Source organism: Budorcas taxicolor, chromosome 14, assembly GCF_023091745.1.
Source record: "Budorcas taxicolor isolate Tak-1 chromosome 14, Takin1.1, whole genome shotgun sequence".
NCBI classification, from domain to species: Eukaryota; Metazoa; Chordata; class Mammalia; order Artiodactyla; family Bovidae; genus Budorcas; species Budorcas taxicolor.
The window spans coordinates 46,881,873-46,904,296 of NC_068923.1; the positions used below are offsets into that span (position 1 = coordinate 46,881,873).

Consider the following 22,424-nt stretch of genomic DNA (forward strand, 5'->3'; position numbering starts at 1 on the left):
TAAACAAGGGATGGAAAAGAAAAAGAAAATTGAACTGCTTTTGAAATGAACTGGAAATAGCCATTCAGCAATACAGGAAAACCTGATGAATGATTAGAATTCGTCCCCTTTATTAAATAGACTCGGGTGTTTTTTTTTTTTTAATTGTTCAACTAGGATAACGAAATTTAACAAAGAAGCTAAAAACATACCCATACACAAATATCCTTCTAAGAAGGAGGCAACCTATGACTTCTGTTTCAAAAACTGCTTAGAATAAATGAACCGCATTTTTTTTTATTGATTAAACAATGTTAATCTTTGTTAAGACCCTGAAGACTATTAAATGTGTAAAGTACCTGCAATATAGCCCTCAATTAACAGTTTTTGTTTCGCCCAACTAACACTTCTCTGAGTAAATGCACTTCTGAGATGCTAGCTCTCTGGCCTGACATGGCAAACGCCCACAGCAGAGGAACTGGTACATGCTATTGGACATCTGTTCTTCCCGTCTCATTAAGAAACAGGAAATAATACAATTAGAAGGGTAGAAGAGATAAGGTCACCAAGTCAGATACTTTCAGGGACTTTGGATTGAGGAAATGATATCTGAAGGAGCCGGACAGCCCAGAGGTGGGGCTCTGTACCTGTCCAGCTGCCTCTCAAGAAAAAGAGAAAAGTCTCACTTGAATCTAGGCATTTCTTTCACAAAAACTGTCACATATATGCTTCAAGATGCATGTTCAGTTTCATTGCAGCATGGTTTATAAAAGCAAAAATTTAGGAGAAAAAACTAAATGTCCATCAATGGTGTTGGGTTGGTGATGTTAGTTACTCAGTTGTGACCCCACGGACCGCAGCTCGGCAGGCTCCTCTCTCCATGGGATTTCCCAGGCAGGAATACTGGAGTGGGTTGCCATTTCCTTCTCCAGGAGATCTTCCTGACCCAGCGATCAGACTCAGGTCTCCTGCATTGCAGGATTCTTTACTGTCTGAGCCACCAGGGAAACCCCAAATGTCCATTAGTGGGAAACATTTAAATAAACTAGGGCACAGTCATGTAATGAAATACTATGGAGTAGTTAAAAATGAAATAGAGCTTGGTGTACTGCCATGAAAGGAACTCCAAAAAATATTTTCACTAATGAAAAAAGCAAGCTGTACAAAAATATACATATACATTCGTGCTTGCGTGCTAAGTTGCTTCAGTCGAGTCCGACTCTTTGTGACTCTTTGGACGGCAGTCCGCCAGGCTCGTCTGTCCATAGTATTTTCCAGGCTAGAATACTAGAGTGGGTGACCATTCCTTTCTCCAGATTATCTTCTGGACTCGGATTGAACCTGCATCTCTTGCATCTCATGCATTGGCAGTCAGGTTCTCTCTACTACTAGCGCCACCTGGGAAGCCCATATACATGCGTGTGTGTGTGTGTGTGTGTGTGTGTGTGTGTGTGTGTGTAAATATTTAAGTAAAAACAAATGAAAACAATGTGTTTACATATGGTTGAATGTATACTTTTCAATATATATAATACCGAGAAATTATGTAAACAGGAGTAAGACTGGGAAAGAGAAACAAGAGAAGATTCTTGAGTGTATGCTTTTGTATTTTTTGCATATTTGTAATGTGAGTTAACCCACATGTGCATGATCTTTATACATCTTCATAGAAAAGGTATGCTGCCTTACTTTTGAGATACAGAGTCTCTCAGTTATTAGAACAGTTATCTCCTTATGCTACAACATAATAAAATAATTTCCTAAAAATTAAGCAACAGCCATTATTAAAGTTTCCCTGATGGCTCAATGGTAAAGAATCTCCTGCAATGCAGGAGATCCACGTTCAATCCCTGAGTCGGGAAGATCCCCTGGAGGAGGGCATGGCAACACACTCCAGTATTCTTGCCTGGAGAATAACATGGTCAGAGGAGCCTGGTGGGCTACAGCCCATGGGGTTGCACAGAGTCGGACACAACTGAAGCTACTAACCAGCAACAGCATTATTAAAGCTATAATTCATAGCCTATTCACTAGAATTTAAGAGTTAGTCAAGACTGTTTATTATCATTTTGAAGTGCAAACTGATTTTAATGTTCTATATCATAATTTAATTACTTAAAGTTTAAATAAGTACTTTAAAAGTAAAATTAAGATGCATACTTTATTTTTTAACATAAACACACCAGAAAAAATATAAAATATTTCATAAAATTATCCAGTATTCTCTTATAAATACTGCAAATCAAAATGCCATCTCCAGAATTAAAAATTAGAAAGTTAAGAAGATTTTCCCATGGACATTTAAAGATTCAAATTAAGCTAGCTGGTAAATTAAAAGCCAACGTGTTGAATCTAAAACATCTGGGAAAATATACAATAAAACTTGCAAACCCAAGAAGATAACATATGTATAACATGAATATTTTAAGATACTAGTTTTTTGTAAGAAAAACTGGTTTTTCTTGTATACCCATTTAGCATGATAAAATAGCCTTCTAATTTCAAAGCTAACTAAAAATACATGTTATGTTTTTCTCTCTTCTTTTATTTAAAAAAAAAAACCTATTACTTAAGAATTTAGCAAACATTCAGACTCTGAACAACTCTAAGCTAGTTTCCTTTTTTCTTCCACCTTCCTCCTCCCCTATTGTTCAAACTAGACTTTCAAACTACATGTCCTGCAGCAGGTGACGCGGGTGGGGGGTGCAGATCTCCAGGACTGTCTTTGGCTGGTGGGGCTCATTATCTAAACAGATAGATAGACAGATATGATAGATAATAGATGTGTGTGTGTGTGTGTGTGTGTTAACAAGACAGAAGTAACGACACACTGGTAGCAATGAACCCATCTAGCACCCAGTTCTTGGTTTCTAAATGCCACTTGCCAGTAAAAGGATCCAGAAGTCCTTGGCAGTTGGCCTTTTAGTTGCTAAGTCATGTCCGACTCTTGTGACTCCATGGACTGCAGGCTCCTCTGTCCACAGGCTTTCCTAGGCAATACTGAAATGGGTTGCCATTTCCTTCTTCAAGGCAATTTCCTGACCCAGGGACTGAAACAGAGTCTCCTGCTTGGCAGGCAGATTCTTTATCACTGAGCCACCCCAAAGTCCTTGGAGAAATTATTAATTCATGTGTTACATAAGCTTCCATCAATTCAGTTCAGTTCAGTTCAGTGGCTCCGACTGAAAGACTCTTTGCTACCCCATGGACTGCAGCATGCCAGGCTTCCCTGTCCATCACCAACTGGATGGAATCAGCTTCCTTCAGGCATGAGTTATACTATTGGCTGTGGGTTCAATATTAATGAATCAACAACCTATATTAAATAAGGTGTCTTTCAACAGAAACACAAGGTTATATATTGATTGATGATTATATTGTGATGCGAAGTTAACCCGTATTTCCCCCAGAGCAATGCTTCAGCATTCTCTAACACAGTGTTTACCACAACTTTACAAAACAAAACTACCACAAATAACAAGGATCAACTGTATTTGTACTCAGTTGCTCAGTCGTGTCTGACTCTGCGACCTTCGGTTCCTGTCCATGGGCTTCTCCAAGCAAGAATACTGGAGTGGGTAGTCATACCCTCCCCTACAGAGGATCTTCCCAACCCAGGGATTGAACCAAGGTCTCCTGCATGGCAGGCAGATTCTTTACCATGTGAACCATCAGGAAAGCCCATGAATACTGGAGTAGGTAGCTTATCCCTTCTCCAGAGGATCTTCCCAACCCTGGAATCAAACCAGGGTCTCCTGCACTGCAGGCAGATTCTTTACCAGCTGAGCTACCAGGGAAGCCCCAACTGTCTTTATACCACCTCAAAGTACTTTCTCACAGAGTATCTATAATTTATTTATTGATTTATACATGCAATATACTTGGTAATTTTGGAGTGCAGAGGCCTGGGAGATCCAATCCCATTCAAGATAGGAAAGTTTACACAACTGGTAACAGGGCAGATTAACATTGTGTGGCTTCTGTGATGACACTGAGATGGCATCCTTTCTGTGTCTACAAACGAGCATAGATCAGGAGGCAACATCATCAAACCCAAATTCTATAAAGTTACTGCCTTACAATTTTTCAAAAGATCAAGTTCATAAAATATTAGGGTAGATGAGAAACTGATCCAAATTGACGGACCAAAACACATCACAACTAAATATTAATACAATCTGTGACAGAGGATTGGTTTGGACATTAAGGGCAATGTAGGGATAACAGGCAAAATTTGAATGGAGCCTACGGTCTAGATGGTAGCACTGGATGAATGTTAATTTCCTGATTCCCATGACTGCCCTGTAGAGTACTGCCCTGCAGTAGAGTATCCTTGACTTAGGAAACACTGAAGTACTAGGGGTCAGTAACTTCACAAATAGGTCAGAAACATTAACAATTGGGGAATTGGGGCTCAGGGAACCCAGGAGTTCTGTGTGCTATTTCTGTGGCTTTTATTATAATTCAAAATTATTTTACAAAGACAAAGTTTCAAAAGCAAAGTTAGCAAAGAAGCTGCTGGATCTATCAATTTGCAGCCAAATATTAATTTCTATGCTAATATATCTTAGATAAGTTTCTTTTTTTTAAGATAAGTTTCGTGGTGTCATTTATAACTGTGTCATCATGAAATCAAACATGCGGTAAAAAGAATGATGGAGGGATTTCCCTGGTAGTCCAGTGATTAAGAAATCATCTTCCAATGCAGGGGACCCGGATGCAATTCCTGGTCAAGGAACTAAGATCCCACATGCTGCAGGACAACTAAGCCCACACATCACAACTACTGAGCCCACACGCCGAAACGAAGACCCAACACAGCCAAAAAATAAATAAATAATTTTTTAAAAAAGAATGACAGAGGGACTAACCAATGGTAGTAATTATCATTTTTCGGATCACTGAATGCTAGGAACTCTTACACATTCACTTACAAGGACAATCTGACACTAAAACTAGAAATGCCTTCAGCAGCCATAATATAGAAATAAAACTGAATACAGACCTCCTGAACTCAAGAGAATATAACACAAGGTAGACAATACCTAGAAATCACTTTGAGAAGTGTTGCTATCGCTGGCAGATCCCTTGCTGGTTCCCACATGCACATCAATGGCAGTGCAGGTAACCCAGCCAGCCAGCACCCACACCTGGACTCAGGTGCTAAACTCCAGTCACCACAGGGCTGCATGTTAGTCTGTCAGTCGTATCTGCCTCTTAGTGACCCCATGGACTGGAGGCCGCCAGGCTCCTCTGTCCATGGGACTCTCCAGGCAAGAATACTGGAGTGGGTTGCCATTCATTTTCTTCTCCAGGGGATCTGCCTGGCCCAGATCTCCTGCATTGCAGGAGGAGTCTTTACCATCTGAACCACCAGGGATTCTCACCACAGAGCTATGCTACAACAAATCTGATATGGTCCCTCCCCTTGATCTTGCATCACAGGTGACCGTTAGTCAAAGTTTCAGAAAATCTGAGCTACGTGGTGTGCTTGGATTCTTATGGAAGCTGCCAGGGACAGCCTTAGCAAGTGCAGACACTGTAAGGTACGGAGTTAGAGAAGGCGAGGTTCAGAAAAAGAACGAGACAGAGACCAGCACTTTACAGGAACAGATCACCTTTAATGAGGTGAGAAGGGGCAGCAGTCAGATTAGTGAGCTGCTGCCCTTATCCAAGAAAAGACTAAGTATACATAGGCATGTATATGGAAAGCTACTGTCTCAAGGGGGCCTATTCTCCAAGGTAGTTCAGAGTAGTTATCTCTTAAATGGCTGGGGCAAGGAATTTTGGAGATTGGCCAGTGGCTGGATCAGCTGGGAGCTGGGCATAATCAACCTAGTGCTCATTTTTCTGGTGAGAGAGTTCTTTGTTTTGCATAGAATGGTGGGAGGACCTGGAGGGGAGTTTTAACTCCAGGCTATTTTGAGCCCTGTAACTTTCCTTCAGACACCATACCTTGCTGTTCTCTTATGCCTCACAGCGCACACAGTATAATGAGGCAGCAGGTATTGATAGATTTGTCTTTTTTTTTAATTTACCATCTTAACTGTTTCTTATTTTTAAAATTTATTTATTAATATTTTGGCTGTGCTGAGTCTTTGTTGCTGCACCAGCTTTCTCTAGTTGTGGGGAGTGGGAGCTACTCTAGTTGCGGTGTGGGGGCTTCCCATTGCGATGACTTCTCTTGTTTCTGAGCGCAGGCTCTAGGGTGCATAGGCTTCAGCAGTTGCAGCACATGGGCCCAGGAGCTGTGGTTCCCAGGCTCTAGAGCACAGGCTCAGTAGTTGTGGTGCACGGGCTTAGCTGCTCTTCGGAATGTGGGATCTTCCTGGACCCATGTCTCCTGCACTGGCAGGCGGATTCTTTACCACTGAGCCACCAGGAAAGCCCAGGTTTGCCAGTTTTTGACCATCAAGCAAAAATACTCCAGTATGAGAGCACACTGAGCTCCTGAACCACTTACCTGCTGACAGTGAATAGAAATAGCAGCCATCAGGACCCAAAATACATTATAAGTGATTACTAGCCATAGTACATGGAGAAGGCAATGGCACCCCACTCCAGTACTCTTGCCTGGAAAACTCTATGGATGGAGGAGCCTGGAAGGCTGCAGTCCATGCGGTTGTTGAGGGTCGGGCACGACTGAGCGACTTCAGTTTCACTTTTCACTTTCATGCATTGGAGAAGGAAATGGCAACCCACTCCAGTGTTCTTGCCTGGAGAATCCCAGGGACGGGGGAGCCTGGTGGGCTGCCATCTCTGGGGTCGCAGAGTCGGACATGACTGAAGCGACTTAGCAGCAGCAGCAGCAGCAGCCACAGTACAATCCTGCTTGCTTAACTCTAATGAGTATATATATATATATATAAATATTTCAAAGTAGGTACTACTCTGAGGAACATTAGTCCTGAAATAGAGCAGGACCCTACGGTCCTTCTGGCCCCCTCCCATGTCCTCTGCCTGCCTTTTGTCTGTGAAAAAACTTTAGCCAAAGAATAAGTTTAATTGGAGAAGTGAGAAAACGCAGAAACAAAGGAAAACAGTCAAAGGAAACCAAATACTAATAATGTAGTCATAAGCATAGGCTGCAGTCCATGGGGTCACGAAGAGTCGGACACAACTGAGCGACTTCACTTTCACTTTTCACTTTCATGATTGGAGAAGGAAATGGCACCCCACTCCAGTGTTCTTGCCTAGAGAATCCCAGGGACAGGGGAGCCTGGTGGGCTGCCGTCTATGGGGTCTCACACGACTGAAGCAACTTAGTAGCAGCAGCAGCAGCAGCAGCAAGCATAGCCAAGACCTTTAGTTCCTTCTCACGGGCTAGGGATAATATTCTGAGCCTTATCCTGTGAACTGTCTTACAGATACTGAAACCCCCACCAGGTCGAAGAAGTAAACTACATGACGACCAAACTGCAGCCATGACATTAACTGCCCTAATTCCAAGAACCGGCCTCAGGAAATAGAAAAAAACCAACCCTGGAACTGAAGATTCACTGTTCCTTACAACCAAGATGACGCTGATCATACCACTGATGACCAATTTCAAAATGACTGTCAGAGCTGACTGTGCTTTTCTACATGTAGGCCCCTCCCTCCGCCTATAAAAGCTTTTGCCCCTTGATGGTCAGGGTGGAGGGGTTGACTTTGGACAAGCATCTGGCCTTCTTCCCAGTTGCCAGCATTCAAAATAAACTTTCCTTTTCACCAAACTGGCCTCTTTAAGATCACCAAACTGATCTTTGAGTGGCAAGCAGACAGATCCCACTTTGGGTTACAGTCCCACAGTTAACTTGCACCAAGTATTTTAAGTGTACTCTTTCTTAGGAATTCTTTGCCATGCCTGTTACCATTTACCTTTTGCCTCTTAAGCTGAAGGTACAACAAAATAAATGTAAAAGAGAAATTAAACAAAGAATTATAGAGAAGATGAAATGAATGGATAAAGATGTAGCATATGATTACAGTGGAACTCTACACAGCATGACAAACAGTGGGATTCTGCCATCTGCAACAACATGACGGACCTAGAGAGTGTTATGCTTAGTGAAATGTCAGACAAAGAAAGACAAACACTCTGTAATCACTTATATGTGTAATCTAAAAAGTAAAACAAATGCATATAGCAAACCAGAAACAGACTCACATAGAGAACAAACCACGGGTTACCAGTGGGAAGAGGAAAGGGGCAGGGGCAAGACAGGGGTAAGGGATTAAGAAATACAACTACTATGTATAAAATGGGCTTTCTCGGCGGCTCAGCGGTAAAGAATCAGCCTGCAAAGAGGGAGATACGGGTTCCATCCCTGGGTGGGGAAGATCCCCTGGAGGGGGGCATGGCAACCCACTCCAGTATTCTTGCCTGGAGAATCCCCATGGACAGACAGAAGCCTGGCAGGCTACAGTCCATGGGGTCGCAAAGAGTCAGACAAAACTGAGCAACTACGCACAAACATATATAAAATAAACAAGCCACAAGCATATATTGTAGAGCACAGGGAATATAGCTATTGTTTTCTAATAACTTTAAATGAAGTATAAAGTATAAAAATGCTGAATCACTACGTTGCACATCCAAAACTAAATCAATATTGTAAATTAACTATGTGTGCTCAGTTTTGTCTGACTTCTTGCGACTTCTTGGACTATAGACTGTCAGGCTCCTCTGTCCACTGGATTTTTTAGGCAACAGTACTGGACTGGGTTGCCATGGCCTCCTCCAGGGGATCTTCCTGACCCAGGAACTGAAGCCACACCTCCTGTGTCTCCTGCAATACAGGGAGATTTTTACCCTCTGAGCCATCAGAGAAGTTCTGTGCAATGCTGTGTTTAGTCACTCAGTCATGTGACTCTGTGACCCCACAAACTGTAGCCTGCCAGGCTCCTCTGCCCATGGGGATTCTCCAGACAAGAATAATGGAGTGGGTTGCCATGCCCTCCTCCAGGGGATCTTCCCAACCCAGGGATCAAACCCAAGTCTCCCGAATTGCAGGTGGATTCTTTACCATCTGAACCATCAGGGAAATCCATGAATACTGGAATGGGTAGCCTATCCCTTCTCCAGAGGATCTTCCCGTCCCAGGCATTGAACTGGGGTCTCCTGCATTGCAGGTAGATTCTTTGCCAGCTGAGCTACCAGGGAAGCCCTACATTTCAATAAAGAAAAAAAAGAAATACATCATATTTCCTTGAAAAAAAGAAATAAAGAAGATATAAACAGAACAGCACATCAAAGCCAGCAAAAAGATTCTTTCTGGTCTTCAAATTTGACCCTTGGTTTCCTGGCCACAAAAGCAGAAAGTTATATAATCATCATTAGCAGAAACATCCTAATTTTCTCCTAAGAAACAAAGCTTTGCTCTATGTTCTAAAGCACTAGATTCTCACAGCATGGTCCCTGGACCATCAGCAACAACATCACCTGGAAACTTGTCAAAATGCAGATTCTCAGGTCACATTCTCAGGTCACATCTTGGTCTAGCACCCTGAGCTCTATGAAGCCCTCATGATGCTTCCTAGGTAGACTAAGTTTGAAAACCTCCACTCTCAGTATTCTCAAGAAATAGAGTTTTGTATAAACCACACTGAGCAATGCTTTTATGGCAAATATGGGGAATTCAGGTAACAGCTTTTAATAAGAGCTGCAAACCTAAAACTAAAGTTAAAATCAGCAAAAAAGCTAAGGCAAAAATACAAGAGGCTAAGATAGCTTGGCCCAGGCACGTGGCTCCTGGTGATCCCTCTTTGAGTCTAGTACTGGCTCTAACATATCCCATGCTATATTAGGTTTAAACCACAGAGCAAAGAGAGACATGCAACAGTTCTGGACGTTCTTGGGCAACTCACATTCAGAATTCATTCATTCCGCCCCTTTACTCCTCTCTCTGCCACCTGAGCTTGAAACCCTGAAACCATCGTGGATACCTCCATTCACGTCATTCCATGAGTGCGTGCACGTGTGCTCGGTGGGTTGGATTCTTTGCGACCCCATGGACTGTAGCCCGCTAGGCTCCCCTGTTCACGGGATTTCCCAGGCAAGAATACTGGAGTGGGTTGCCATTTCCTCCTCCAGGGGATCTTCCCGAGCCAGGGATTGAACCTGCATCTCCTGCATTGCAGGTGGATTCTTTACCACTGCAGCACCTGGGAAGCCAATAATTCCCATAGCAATTGCCATATCCTATACAAACTTCTTCCCTCCATTCTCATCATTCATTAGTTTATTCATCAAATATTTACTGAGCATCTACAAGACAGTGGGAATTCATCAAAGAACATGATGGACCAATTAAAAAAAAAAAAGAAAACCTTTCCTTTGTGGAGCTTACCAAGATGATCAATAAGTAAAACACATAGTATGTTAGACAGTGATCAGTGCTAAGGAGAAAAATTAAGGAGAGAAAGAGATAAGAAGCTTTGGAGAAAAAGGTAGAAATTTTTAAATAGGGTGGCTGAGTAAGGCTTCATTAGAAAGGGATTGTTTGAGTAATACCCTGAAGGAAGTGAGGAGCCTCATGGAGAAAACTCTCAGCACAGGAACGGCAAGAACAACTGCCCCGAGGTGAGCGTGTGCTTGGTATACTCGAGCAACAGTGATGAGCCCAATATGGTTGAAGCAGAATCCGACTGCAGGAAGGAAATGGCCTCAAGCAGGTAACCAGGGGTTAGACTGGGAAACCACAGAAGCTTTGAGCCCAGGAGCGGCATTTTAACAGGATCCTTTTGACCGCAGAGTGGAAAACAACTGAAACGGGACAAGAAGGAAATTCCCTGGTGGTCCAATAGTTAGGGCTTTGTGCTTCCACTGCACGGGGCATGGGTTCAATCCCTGATCCTGCATGTCATGCAGCGAGGCCAACAAACAAACAAAAGCCAACACAGAAAAACTGAGTTTAGCAGGCTGCTGTCCTTTCCATCTCTAATAGGCAAAACCGCCATCACCTCTCTGGAGCTCTGTCCATAGCTTTCTACCTTGTCCCCCTCCTTCCATTCCACTCCCCTCTCTCCCTAATTTAACAGGACCTAATGGAGGGCTTGCCAAAGGCTGCTCAAACCTCTCCACTGCTCAATCGAGACAAGCGAGAACTTTAGCTCTCTACACACAAGACGGCTCTAACTGACCTTCCCAACCTCATCCCCCAGGGCTCCGTCATGTACAGCCAACACACCAACCACAATACGCTTGCTCAGCATTTTCAAACACATCTACACATCTGATCTTCTTGCCTTTACTGTCTCTGCCTGGAACACTCCCACCATCCCACATCCACCTACTGACATCCTCCCAGTTTTCCAGGAAAGATAAATCCTACCTTCTCCATGAAACCTTCCCTGGTCCCTCAACTAGACATTCCCTTGCCTGTCTGTGACATTCACACCATGGTGTCGGTCTTCTTTTTTGGTTACTAGTATATTTCCATCTGTACCCATCCTGTCTCCCTCAGTGGACTACAAGCTCTGTGAGGGAAAATCATAGCTGATTCATCTTCCAATCTGCCATAGCTTGGAGTGCAGCAGCTTTTACAGAATAAGCAGTCACTGAATTAAATGATGACAACATAACCTTCTAGTGATCAAACTTTGACTTCCAATGGCCTCTGTTTTTTTAATTTTATTTTAGTTGAAGGATAATTGCTTTATAATATTCCATTGGTTTCTGCCATACATCAACATGAATCAGTCTTAGGCACACATATGTCCCCACCCTCTTGAATGTCCCTCCCACCTCCCACCCTTCTAGGTTGTTCCAGAGCCCCAGTTTGAGTTCCCTGAGTCATATGGTAAATTCCTATTGGCTAGCTATTTAACAGGCGGTAAGGTACCCCTTCCATGCTACTCTCTCCATTCATCCCTCCCTCTCCTTCCCCCACTGTGGTCACAAGTCCATTCTCTATGTCTGCATCTCCATTACTGCCCTGCAAATAGATTCATCAGTACCATCTTTCTAGATTCCATATATATGCATAAATATATGGTATTTTTTTCTCTTTTGGACTTACTTCACTCTGTATAATAGGCTCTAGGTTCATCCACCTCATTAGAACTGATTCAGATGTGTTCCTTTTATGGCTGAGGAATATCCCATTGTGTATATGTACCGCAGCTTCTCTATCCATTCATCTGTTGAGGGACATCTAGGTTGCTTCCATGTCCTAGCTATTGTACATAGTGCTGCAATGAATATTGGGGTACATGTGTCTCTTTCAATTTTGGTTTCCTCAGGGTATAAGCCTAGTAGTGGGATTGCTGGGTCATACGGTAGCTTTATTCCTAGGTTTTAAGGAAGCTCCACAATGTCTTCTATAGTAGCTGTATCAATTTACATTCCCACCAATAGCGCAAGAGGGTCAGTGGCCTCTTCGAATCAATGCATCACCTCAGAGTAACCATTTGACTCAGTTAGGATTATAAATATATTCTATTCCAATACAAACAAACGTCTAGCAAAGCAAGTCTGTCATGTGAAAGTGAAAGTGTCAGTCACTCAGTCGTGTCCGACGCTTTGTGACCCCATGGACTGTAGCCCACCAGGGTCCTCTGTCCATGGGATTCTCCAGACAAGATTACTGACATGTCGCTTCTCCAGGGGATCTTCCCAGCTCAGGGATCACACCCACATCTCCTGTATTGGCAGGTAGATTCTTTACCATCTGAGCCACCAGGGAAGCCACATGTCTGTCATGCTTTACGCTATGTAATCATGCGAAGCAATTAAGCTTAGAAGTTAAAAGTGAACACAAAAATAAAAATTTTCTTATGATTAACTGCCACCAAAAATTTTCTGCTTAAGAATAAGAAGATAACCAGTCAAATTTGGAAGGCTTTTAAAATACCAGACCCCAAGCCTCAGAAAAATTGATCCACTTAGATATTTTAACTGCTTATTTTTATGGTAAGATGTTGAAGCCATCAGTGCTAATCTCTTTATGGGAAGGTGCTGCAGATCCACTAAAAACTCTTACTTTCTCCTTTGTGGTTGTTTTAAAACAGTTTTATTCCTGCATAATTTATAATAAGAACCTAGAAACACTGAGTCAGATTTTCCCCATGTCTATCATTAAAATGTGGAGGCAGTGGGTGGAAAGCAAAGTGCATTCTCTTCTTGCATTCTCTGCAATAAAGCTTTTCAAAGAGCTCTATTCTATATGGTCTAAATCACTTTTGATTTTAGGAACCAAAAAATACCAACTTGGCCACTCTTTATACCTTCTCTTTGAAGAAGTTAATATTGATGTATGAATTTCAAATATAAAGGATAAAAGGAGCCTTACTCCAAAAAACAGGACAAGAAAAAAGATCTGGGAATCACATTGCAGTTTAACTCAAAATGGAATCTCAGCAATCAATCTTTCATTCAAGACCTAAATAGTAATAGACATGAGTAAGAAAAAAAATACCGAAAAAAAGAAGTTATACATGGAAAAACTTGTGTTATAATTTTTATATGTCAGTTGGTCAAGTGTAAAACTGCAAAGTGTGTATTAAATAGATATTTAAAATTTTTTTAAAAAGACCTAAATAGTGTATCTCAGTTTTCTAATATAAATTTTGTTTGTAGTAGAATGATTCTCAGAGATGTAATTGATTCTTTTGAAAATCGGATGAAATATTAGACTGTCATTTCCTATAGGTGATACGTATTAGAAAAAAAAGGTGCAAAAGATACATATAATTTTAAATACTGTATTTGAACATTATTCCAATATCATCAAAACCACTTAAATAATTTTTAGCAGGACATTGTCACTTTATAACCCCATTTAAACAGATTCCTTTCTAACAGGAGAACATGTTTCTGGAAGGGCCAGTCTAGATACAATTAGAGAGTCCAGTGCAAGTAGAAGTAAATAAAATAAACCAGCTCTGTGTCCTAACCAGGAAGGTTCTCTGCCAAAGATCACTCATCACAATTCAGGCATAGAGTAAAAAAGTTGGAAATTTATCAGAAACATCTACAAGGAAATCAGAATAAAAATGGAGTTTATAAACCAACTACCCATCACTGTCAAAAGACTCTTCTTAATCTTTCCTCTATAAGAAAATACCTTGAACCATTAAATTGAATACAGAAAAGATGGAGAACAATCCCTAGCAGTACAAGAAGACATTTAACATAATAGCAGATAGATTCAATTCTGAAAAATAATTTTAAAATCCCATGACAGCTTTTATCACTTGTGAATCTGCCTGCCAAAGTGAGCTTTGCCCCAGAAGCAGGTCCTGAGTCAAGGATCCAAGTCCAGGTCATTTATTTGGGGGGTTTGAGAAGCACTGGATGGGAAGTATAGATGTGATGCACAGGAAGAAAGGGCAGCTTACAACGGATTGTCTCACCATGAGGGGACAGAGCTGGGATGCTTACCAGCCATTGGTTAAGACTGCTTTTAGGGGTGGGAGGCCAGAGTGTTAATTCCTTGTCAGCTGAAGCCTGCCCCAAGCAGGAGCCAAGCCGTCTCCCAGCCTAAGAGAAGACCTTCAGGCCAAGAAGACACACAGACCTTCAGAAGGTCCTGGCCATGGCAGTCCTCACCTTGAAAATGGGAAGCACTTGGAGTACAGCTGGCTCATTGAAAGCACTGCCCACCCAGCCTCCTCCAAAGAACTCCATTCCCATCAACAGTTGCATCTGCTATTGGTGTTTCATACCAGTCTTCTCTCTCCCTTTTCTCTGCTATCCAACACAGCATATATTTCACATTCTAGCCATCCACCTCTAAGCTATAAAACATACAACCTCAGCTCTAGCCTTTATTTCTCCTCTGGCATCAACTTAATATTCTCCTTAAATTAAGACTCTTAGTCTATTCCTATGTTGTAAATTCTCTAACATCAACTTTGTTCTCAACTGAGTTTTTTTTTTTTTAATCACTCCCTTATTATGGTTCATCATATGTCCACGAAAAATGGTGAAGTGGTCCACGGGGTAAGAGCCCAGGCTCTACTTCACTACCATCCAGAGAATCTTTTATGTTATGAGAGCAGAGGAGGTAATTTTGGCAGTTCCAAAAGTAAACACTGTCCCAAAATAATGGGGAGGGAATGGGGAAGGTAAATCTAAAACTTAACTGGGAAGAAGCATTTCCAATGAAACGTCACTTCACTGCTTTGAACAAAATAGAGTCTTTAAAAATAATCCAATCTAACCATTCTTAGGCTGCAGGCAGTTCCATAATATATTAGTAACTTCCCTCTAGGCCTGAAAGGATCTTCTTTGCCTTTACTGTGCACGTGATCAAAACGAGATGAGAATAGGCCTAAGTGAATTTTACCTAAAACAACCTTAACTGATGTAACCACTTGATTTATATTATGCTTCCTAATTTTAAAAACTTTAATTCAGAGAATTCAGGAAATAGGCAGAAACTAATGGGAATGTGGCATTGTAGGTTTCCTGGATTAAAGGGATTTATTGTCACTCAAGAGAGGTATTGACTATGGAACAAATATGGCCTAGTAAAGATTAAGTTGTTTAGATTTGAGATTGCCTAATCTGGATTTAATAAAGTGGTTGTTTTTAAGAGAAATAAAATGAAAAAACAGACCAGTACACATCACTGAAAACTCTCTGGATGTTTTTCTGCTGGGTTTTGAGACCCATGCCCTGGGTGTCCCTCTCCATGGTCACTTAGAAGCTTTGACTGAGTCACTGCTGAATGAGATCCCTTCCTAAGGGTGAGTTTTGTATTTCTATAAGGATCAGAACACACTACCAAACCCATGCTTCCTGGAGACAAACTATCCATTGTATGAGGCAACGATTATTTTAAAAATCCAACATCTCTCATTCCAATAGGAAGTATTCACCTTTAGAATTTAATCAGTGCTTCTCAAACTATCCGTGAGGAAGGGCCATTTTTAGATTATGTCCAGTCTACTGTTACTGATACTTTTGCAAGATATAACAAAGATGAATCATTAAAAAATCAATTTTGTAAAACATACAAAATGTGAGCCCAGTTTGTTACTGTTATTAGAGTCAACAGACAAAATTATTCCATCGAAAATTTTTTTTTTAAGTTTTCAACATTGACTCTCAACTTCAGCCCTTATCCTGTCACAGACCAGGAACTGCCATTAGACAGCAGGGGCCGGGGACCACACTTTGAGTAGCACTGATACGAAGCGCCATGCACGTACTTATTCAAAAGGTATACTTTACCTCTGACATCCTTCCCAAATCCTATAGAAGAAACTTTTTTGTCCACTTGTTCACAACTGTCTGGTTTCTCCTTCATAACGTCATCATCACCAGAAGCATCCGTGGAATATTTTTTCTTTCTCTTTTTCTTGTGTCGAGGCGGAAGCTTTTTTGGAAAAGTAAACATTGGGAATATCACAAGAAACATTGCAATGGCACAAAGGAGGAATCCACTCCACCTAAAAAATTGGGAGATGTGAATAGCATTTATGGCTTTTATATTACGACTGAGAACAAGTTAGCAAAGTAGAAATGTGGGACGACAAATTTCTCCAGAGAACACTTTTTACCTTCATCAGGGGTACGGCATTAAGAAGGTAGACAGCCTAAGAAAATATAAGAATCCTCCCTTTCTGGGGTATAAATGAGAACTCTACTCAGTAATCATACTAGTTTTATAATGAATATTAGAATCACCCGCCTGACTAGAATTTCATTCAAGTATTTTTGAGCACATGTGTCAGTTCTGCTAATGAACATTGTTAGTCCTGCTACAATGTGCATTTTATAATAAATCAATAGCCCATAAAGGCTTCCCAGGTGGCACAGTGATAAAGAATCCTCCTGCCAATGCAGGAGACACAGGTTCAATCCTTAGCTCATGAAGATTCCCCTGGAGGAGAAAATGGCAACCCACTCCAGTACTCTTGCCTGGAAAATCCCATGGACAGAGGAGCCTGATGGGCTACAGTCCATAAAGCTGAAAAGAATTGGACATGACTAAGCATGCACAGGGTGTGTGTGTGTGTGTGTGTGTGTGTGTGTGTGTGTCTGTCAGAATTGAGTCAATACCCCATAAATTTAATAGAAAAATAATATAGAGTCTATATCATGCTTTATGGACCAATATAGACACTTTTTTAAAGAAAAAAATAACAAATACCTGGTGTGAAATGTTTTTCAAATTGCTAATGGCATTCAAATATTTTTCTGCAAGTACTTAAAAATGTATTAACCCTTCTTAGCTGGGCTTCCCAAAACTTAATCAAGAATGAGTAGGGATAAAGGCATTTACACCTGGGGCCTTCCCCAGAGGTCCAGTGGTTAAGACTGTGTGCTCCTGGCTCAATCCCTGCTCAGGGATAAGATCCCACATGCCACTCCACTCATCATGTGGCCAGGGGAAAAAAAAAGAGACAGATATATACTCTATCTTGCATTCAAGAACTTACAACCTATTTGTAAACAGCTAAAGATGTAAGAAACAATTCCTAACAATCCCCCACAATGCAAGAATGTACATAATTGTTAGATCACGTGGTATAGAAGGGCTTCCCTGGTGGCTCAGACAGGAAAGAATCCGTCTGCAATGCAGGAGACCCAGATTTGATCCCTGTGCTGGGAAGATCTTGAACGCTATAAAAATTCAGAAAGGAAATCAATGTGTCAGAAAGCTTCCTAGGAGAAGTGGAACTTGAGCTTCCATAGAATCAAGATTCTGTCTTTAAACTCATCTGAAGTTGCCATGCTGCCAAGACTAGGAAGCAAACACAGAATAGACCTCAAATTCTAGTCCTGTTTAGAGCATGTGTTAAGGCCTGGGGCTTCTTGCCTGTATAATTCCCCAAGGGCAATTTTTCAGTCTCCTTTCAATCTTAAAAAATAGAGGTCCCTGGTCTTGCCTAATAGGGTCACAAATTGTCCAACTAGGATACCTCAACTTCAAACTCTGTCCTCAAAACTTCCAAGTTCATAAACAGTCAGATTCTGGCCTCTGTATCAACACGTTCATCAGTTGTTATCAGAATGCAACCAGCATTCTAGGCCTTCATGTGGAATACAACCCAGTCAACATATAAATCAACTGCAAAGCAAAAACTCATTTGTAAAAAGTAAATGTTTCAGGACTTCTCTGTGGTGCAGTGGTTAAGACTCTGCTCTTCCACAACAGCGGTCATGAGTTCGATCCCTGGTCAGGGAACTAAGATGCCACGTGCTACTAGGTGCAGCCAAAAAAAATTAATTAAAATTTTTTTTAATTAATTAGAAAAGCAAGTGTTTCTATTAAAATGCTGTTATCAGCTGCTAAAGGTCATAGTGTAGCTGGGAGAATCATTGCTAGAACCAGTTATTAAAAATCCAGTGTGCTATTTTCAAAGATACTTAATGTATCCAATTAAGACATTAAAACAGTCAGAAAAGGATTTCATTTTGAGAAGACATCTCAAAGCAGGCTTCCAGCAATCTCAATGAGTCAAATATAATCATGAACCCAGGGTCTAACACAGGTTAGGTACTCAAAACATTTCCTAAATAAATAAACTGAATGAGGATCATTTTTTTAAAAAAGAGAGTCATCTATCTGCAGGGAACATAGCTATGAAAATGCCTTTTTTGTACTGGCTGCATACAAGGTCTTTCCTAACCCAGCCCTGCCTTTAACTTCCTTGAATTTCTTTCTGCAAACTCTGCATTCAAGTCCCCTGAACTCCTTAGCTCCCTGGACCTCTCACACTCTCTCCAGAAGAGGCCAGGCAGCAGAGTGTAAGGGGCCGTTCTTAAGCTATAGCTTCAGGAAGACCCAGGTTTTTATCCAGTCTTCACCACATACTAGCCCTAAGATTCTGGAGAAATTAGTTTGCTTCTCTGAACAGGCTTTCTCATCTGAATGGGAGGAAATAATAACTTTGGGGGGAATCATCAAAATTAAGAGGACAAAGTATGCTGTTGCTCAGTCGCGTCCTACTCTCTACAACCCCAAGGACTGCAACCTGCCAGGCTCCTCTATCCATGGAATTCTCTAGGTAAGAATACTGGAGCGGATAGCCATTTCCTTCTCCAGGGGATCTTCCCAACCCAGGGATCAAACCTGCATCTCTTGCATCTCCTACATTGGTAGGCGGATCCTTGACCACTGAGTCCCACAGCCTGCCCCACCCAAACAATAATTTCGTGGTAGCTAGTATTTTTTTTTTATTTACATCTGTACTGAGGGCCCCACCTCCAGCCAAAGCCACTGACTTAAAATTATACGCAAACATTAAAGATACTCAGAGGACTCTGAAGGGAGAATAAATAACAGAAGAAGGGGAAGAATTGCAGTAAATGAACAAAAATAATAAAAAAAAAGGTTTAGGGACATTTCTAAGCAGAGCAAACTTGTCTCCAGTAACATCGAAATGAACATATGATAGTTGGTGCCAAAGAGGACTGTGAGAAAAGCTGGGTAAGGTAAGTGTGCATTGTATGTTAGGAACAGATGCATCAGAAAGAGCAAAAATTGAAAAGCCAGGACCCCTTTCATGAGCCATTACCCAGAGACTCTTCATGAAGGGAAGACAGTTAAGCACACTGACTAAAACCTCCACCCTGGACTCAGTTTCTTATCCATCTCTCACTGGTACTCTCAGACTTTAGGCAAGATGTTCAAACTGCCAACCATCAATTTCCTCACCTGCAAAATGGGCATACTCTTAGTGATGACCTGTGGTTGTTATAATGCTTCAGTGAACATGTTGGTAAAGGTTTTAATGTAATGTTTGACACATAATGAGCACCCAACTAATATTAGCATTATTCACTTACTCCTTCCTTCTCTCTTCCAGCATATGTTTACCAAAAAACCTATCATTATTATTGCGCTGTTGTTTAGTCGCTAAGTCGTGTCCGACTCTTTCACCACCCGATGAGCTGTAGCCCTCCAGGCCCATCTGTCCATAGGTTTTCCCAGGCAAGAATACTGGAGTAGGTTGCCATTTCCTTCTTCACAGCGTCTTCCCAACCCAGGGATCGAACCCGTGTCTCTTGTGTCTCCTGCACTGGCAGACAGGTACTTTACCAGAGTCACCTGGGAAGCCATCACCAGGCATCATAAAAACTAATGCTGTATCAAATAACTCTGTCTCTGTTCAAGGTTAGAAGTCTGTTAAAAACAGGGCTACTCAACAGACAAAATTCATTTTTTAAAGAAAACCCTAGTATACATTTCTATATGGACAACTTTTAACATTTGTAGAACTAATATAGAGCCATTAAAATGAATAAAACCACTTGAGCACAGATTAAAGTCAAAAGACTGGATAACAGCTAACACACATTATGTACGGAGAACTACTTAGAGCTCCACATACATAGACTTATTTATTCCTCACAACAACTGCATGAAGTAGGTACTGCAACTATTTCCATTTTGTGGATTAAAAAAAAAAAACTTGGGGCTCAGAGGAGTTAAGTAACTTCCCTAAGGTCACACAGTTATTAGGTGGCAGACTGGGATTTAAACCCCAGGGTCTACACTTAGTTGCTTCACTTTGCTACCAACTGGGTTGATGCACATTGGAAAGCTTAGCAAAAACAGCATAAAGCACTTATAATCCTAAAGCACCTGCTTCCTTGCCTTCTCTCTGCCCCTGATCTGGCCCTCCATGTCTTTCTCTCTCCCTCCAGCTGTTCCCTTTTGCCATGCTCTTCTCATGACATCTATACAGAACACATTATACATGGGATGGTCACAGATACATTTTAATAACCTAATTTTCTGAGAATTTTTTAAAAATTCTTACTCTGAATTATTTCAGAACTGCAAAGAAAATAGTAATTGAGATCAAAAATTTTACTGTTGACCAAGAACATAAAATTCCTGTGTTATTCCCCTCCTGCTGACAATGGAACTCCCTTTCGGACGATTTCAAAATTCTACCAGGACAGACTCATCAATTATAGATCTCAACACTTCCACCTTCAAAGACTATTTACTTATGAAAATAACAAGTGTTTTATAATTTAATTAATATTTATTAACTGCTTAGAAAATAGTGTTAAACATTATTCCCACATAGCTTAACTTATGAAGTTATCATGAGAATTTCATTATAAAATGGAACACAGAGAGAACACAAGTAATCTAAGAAACTCTTTAGGAAGTAATTACTCAACACAAGTTTCTAATAATGAAATTCTCTATTCTAAAATGAAGATATCTTATCAATGTATACCCAGTACCAATCCATGTTAAATAAATTTGGGATGCCAATACTTTGAATGCTTGCAATTGTGAAGAAATATCATGTTCAAGTTCAGAACTGGGAAGAATTCAAATGTAGCCCTTGGATAGATATGAATAAGTAACCTATCATCCAAAGTTGGAGTTCTCTTTCTAAACTCTAAACTTAGGGACTTCTCTAGTGGTCCAGTGGTTAGGACTCTGTGCGTCCACCACAGGAGGCATGAGTTCAATCTCTACTTGTCAAGTTGCCAAAAAGAAAAAAAAATAATAATCTTGAACTGGATAATAATGAAAACACAATACATCAACTTTTTAAAAATATATAAAAATAAAATCCAAAGCTTACATATTCAGCAAGACAATTAAAGGCTATCAAGCGACCAAAAGGGAGGGGGTATATGTACATGTGTGGCTGATTCACTGTGCGGTACAGTAGAAACTAACACAACATTACAAAGCGACTCTATGCCAATAAAATTAATTTAAACAAAAAGCGTGCAAGTGAGAGAGTGATTCATCTTCAGCACATCCAGGGAAATGAACTACTCCTTGGCGAAAAGACTCACTAAGAGTGGAACAATGGAAACAGAGTTAGAGTTCTGGGCAGTGAATGGGGACAAAGCAAAACACAAATATGATAAGTGGGGAGAAAATACTTTTTAAAAGGCACAGAAAAGACAATGAAAGTTCTAATTCAAATACTCAGGGAAGTCCCAACACAGCCACATTCCCCTTTTCCTTCCCTCTGCTATGAAGAAAACAGTCATCTCCATCCTAAAGAATCTGGATTAAGCTGTTGATCCCAGCTCCTCTGTGTTGATTTCCTGTTGTTGTGATAACAAATCCCCACACTGAGTGGCTTAAGACAACACAAATGCATCATCTGAGGGCTTTGGAGTCAGGATAGAACCTCGTCTGTTACGTCTCCTGCATTGGCAGGTGGGTTATTTACCACTAGTACCACCTGGGAAGCTGTAACCCCTGGAGGGCAGAAGTGTCAATAAAAGGTGGGCATGGCTACATTCCTTCTGGAGGTTCTAGGAGGAACCTACCTCCTTGCTCTTCCGAACTTCTGCAATCTACCTGCATTCCTTAGCCTGTGGTCCCCTGCTCCATTGTCAAAGCATATCACTCCAACTTCTGCTTCAATCATCACAACTCCTTCTCTCACTCTGACCCTCCTGCCTCTCTCCTTCCCTTATAAAGACCCTTGTGATTATACTGGACCCACTTGGATCATCCCAGAAAATCTCCCCATCTGAAGTTCCTAAACTTCCATCAGCAAAAGTCCCCTTTGCC

General features: G+C 41.1%; 1 protein-coding gene across 1 annotated transcript in view; it reads right to left on the bottom strand.

Moving 5' to 3' along the window:
• The window catches only part of SLCO5A1 (solute carrier organic anion transporter family member 5A1), a 142,625-nt gene that overhangs the window by 56,867 nt on the left and 63,334 nt on the right, over nt 1-22,424 (bottom strand). The window contains exon 3 of the mRNA XM_052651859.1: nt 16,142-16,359. Coding sequence (XP_052507819.1) covers nt 16,142-16,359 — 218 coding nt within the window. The remainder of the gene's footprint in view (nt 1-16,141; nt 16,360-22,424) is intronic.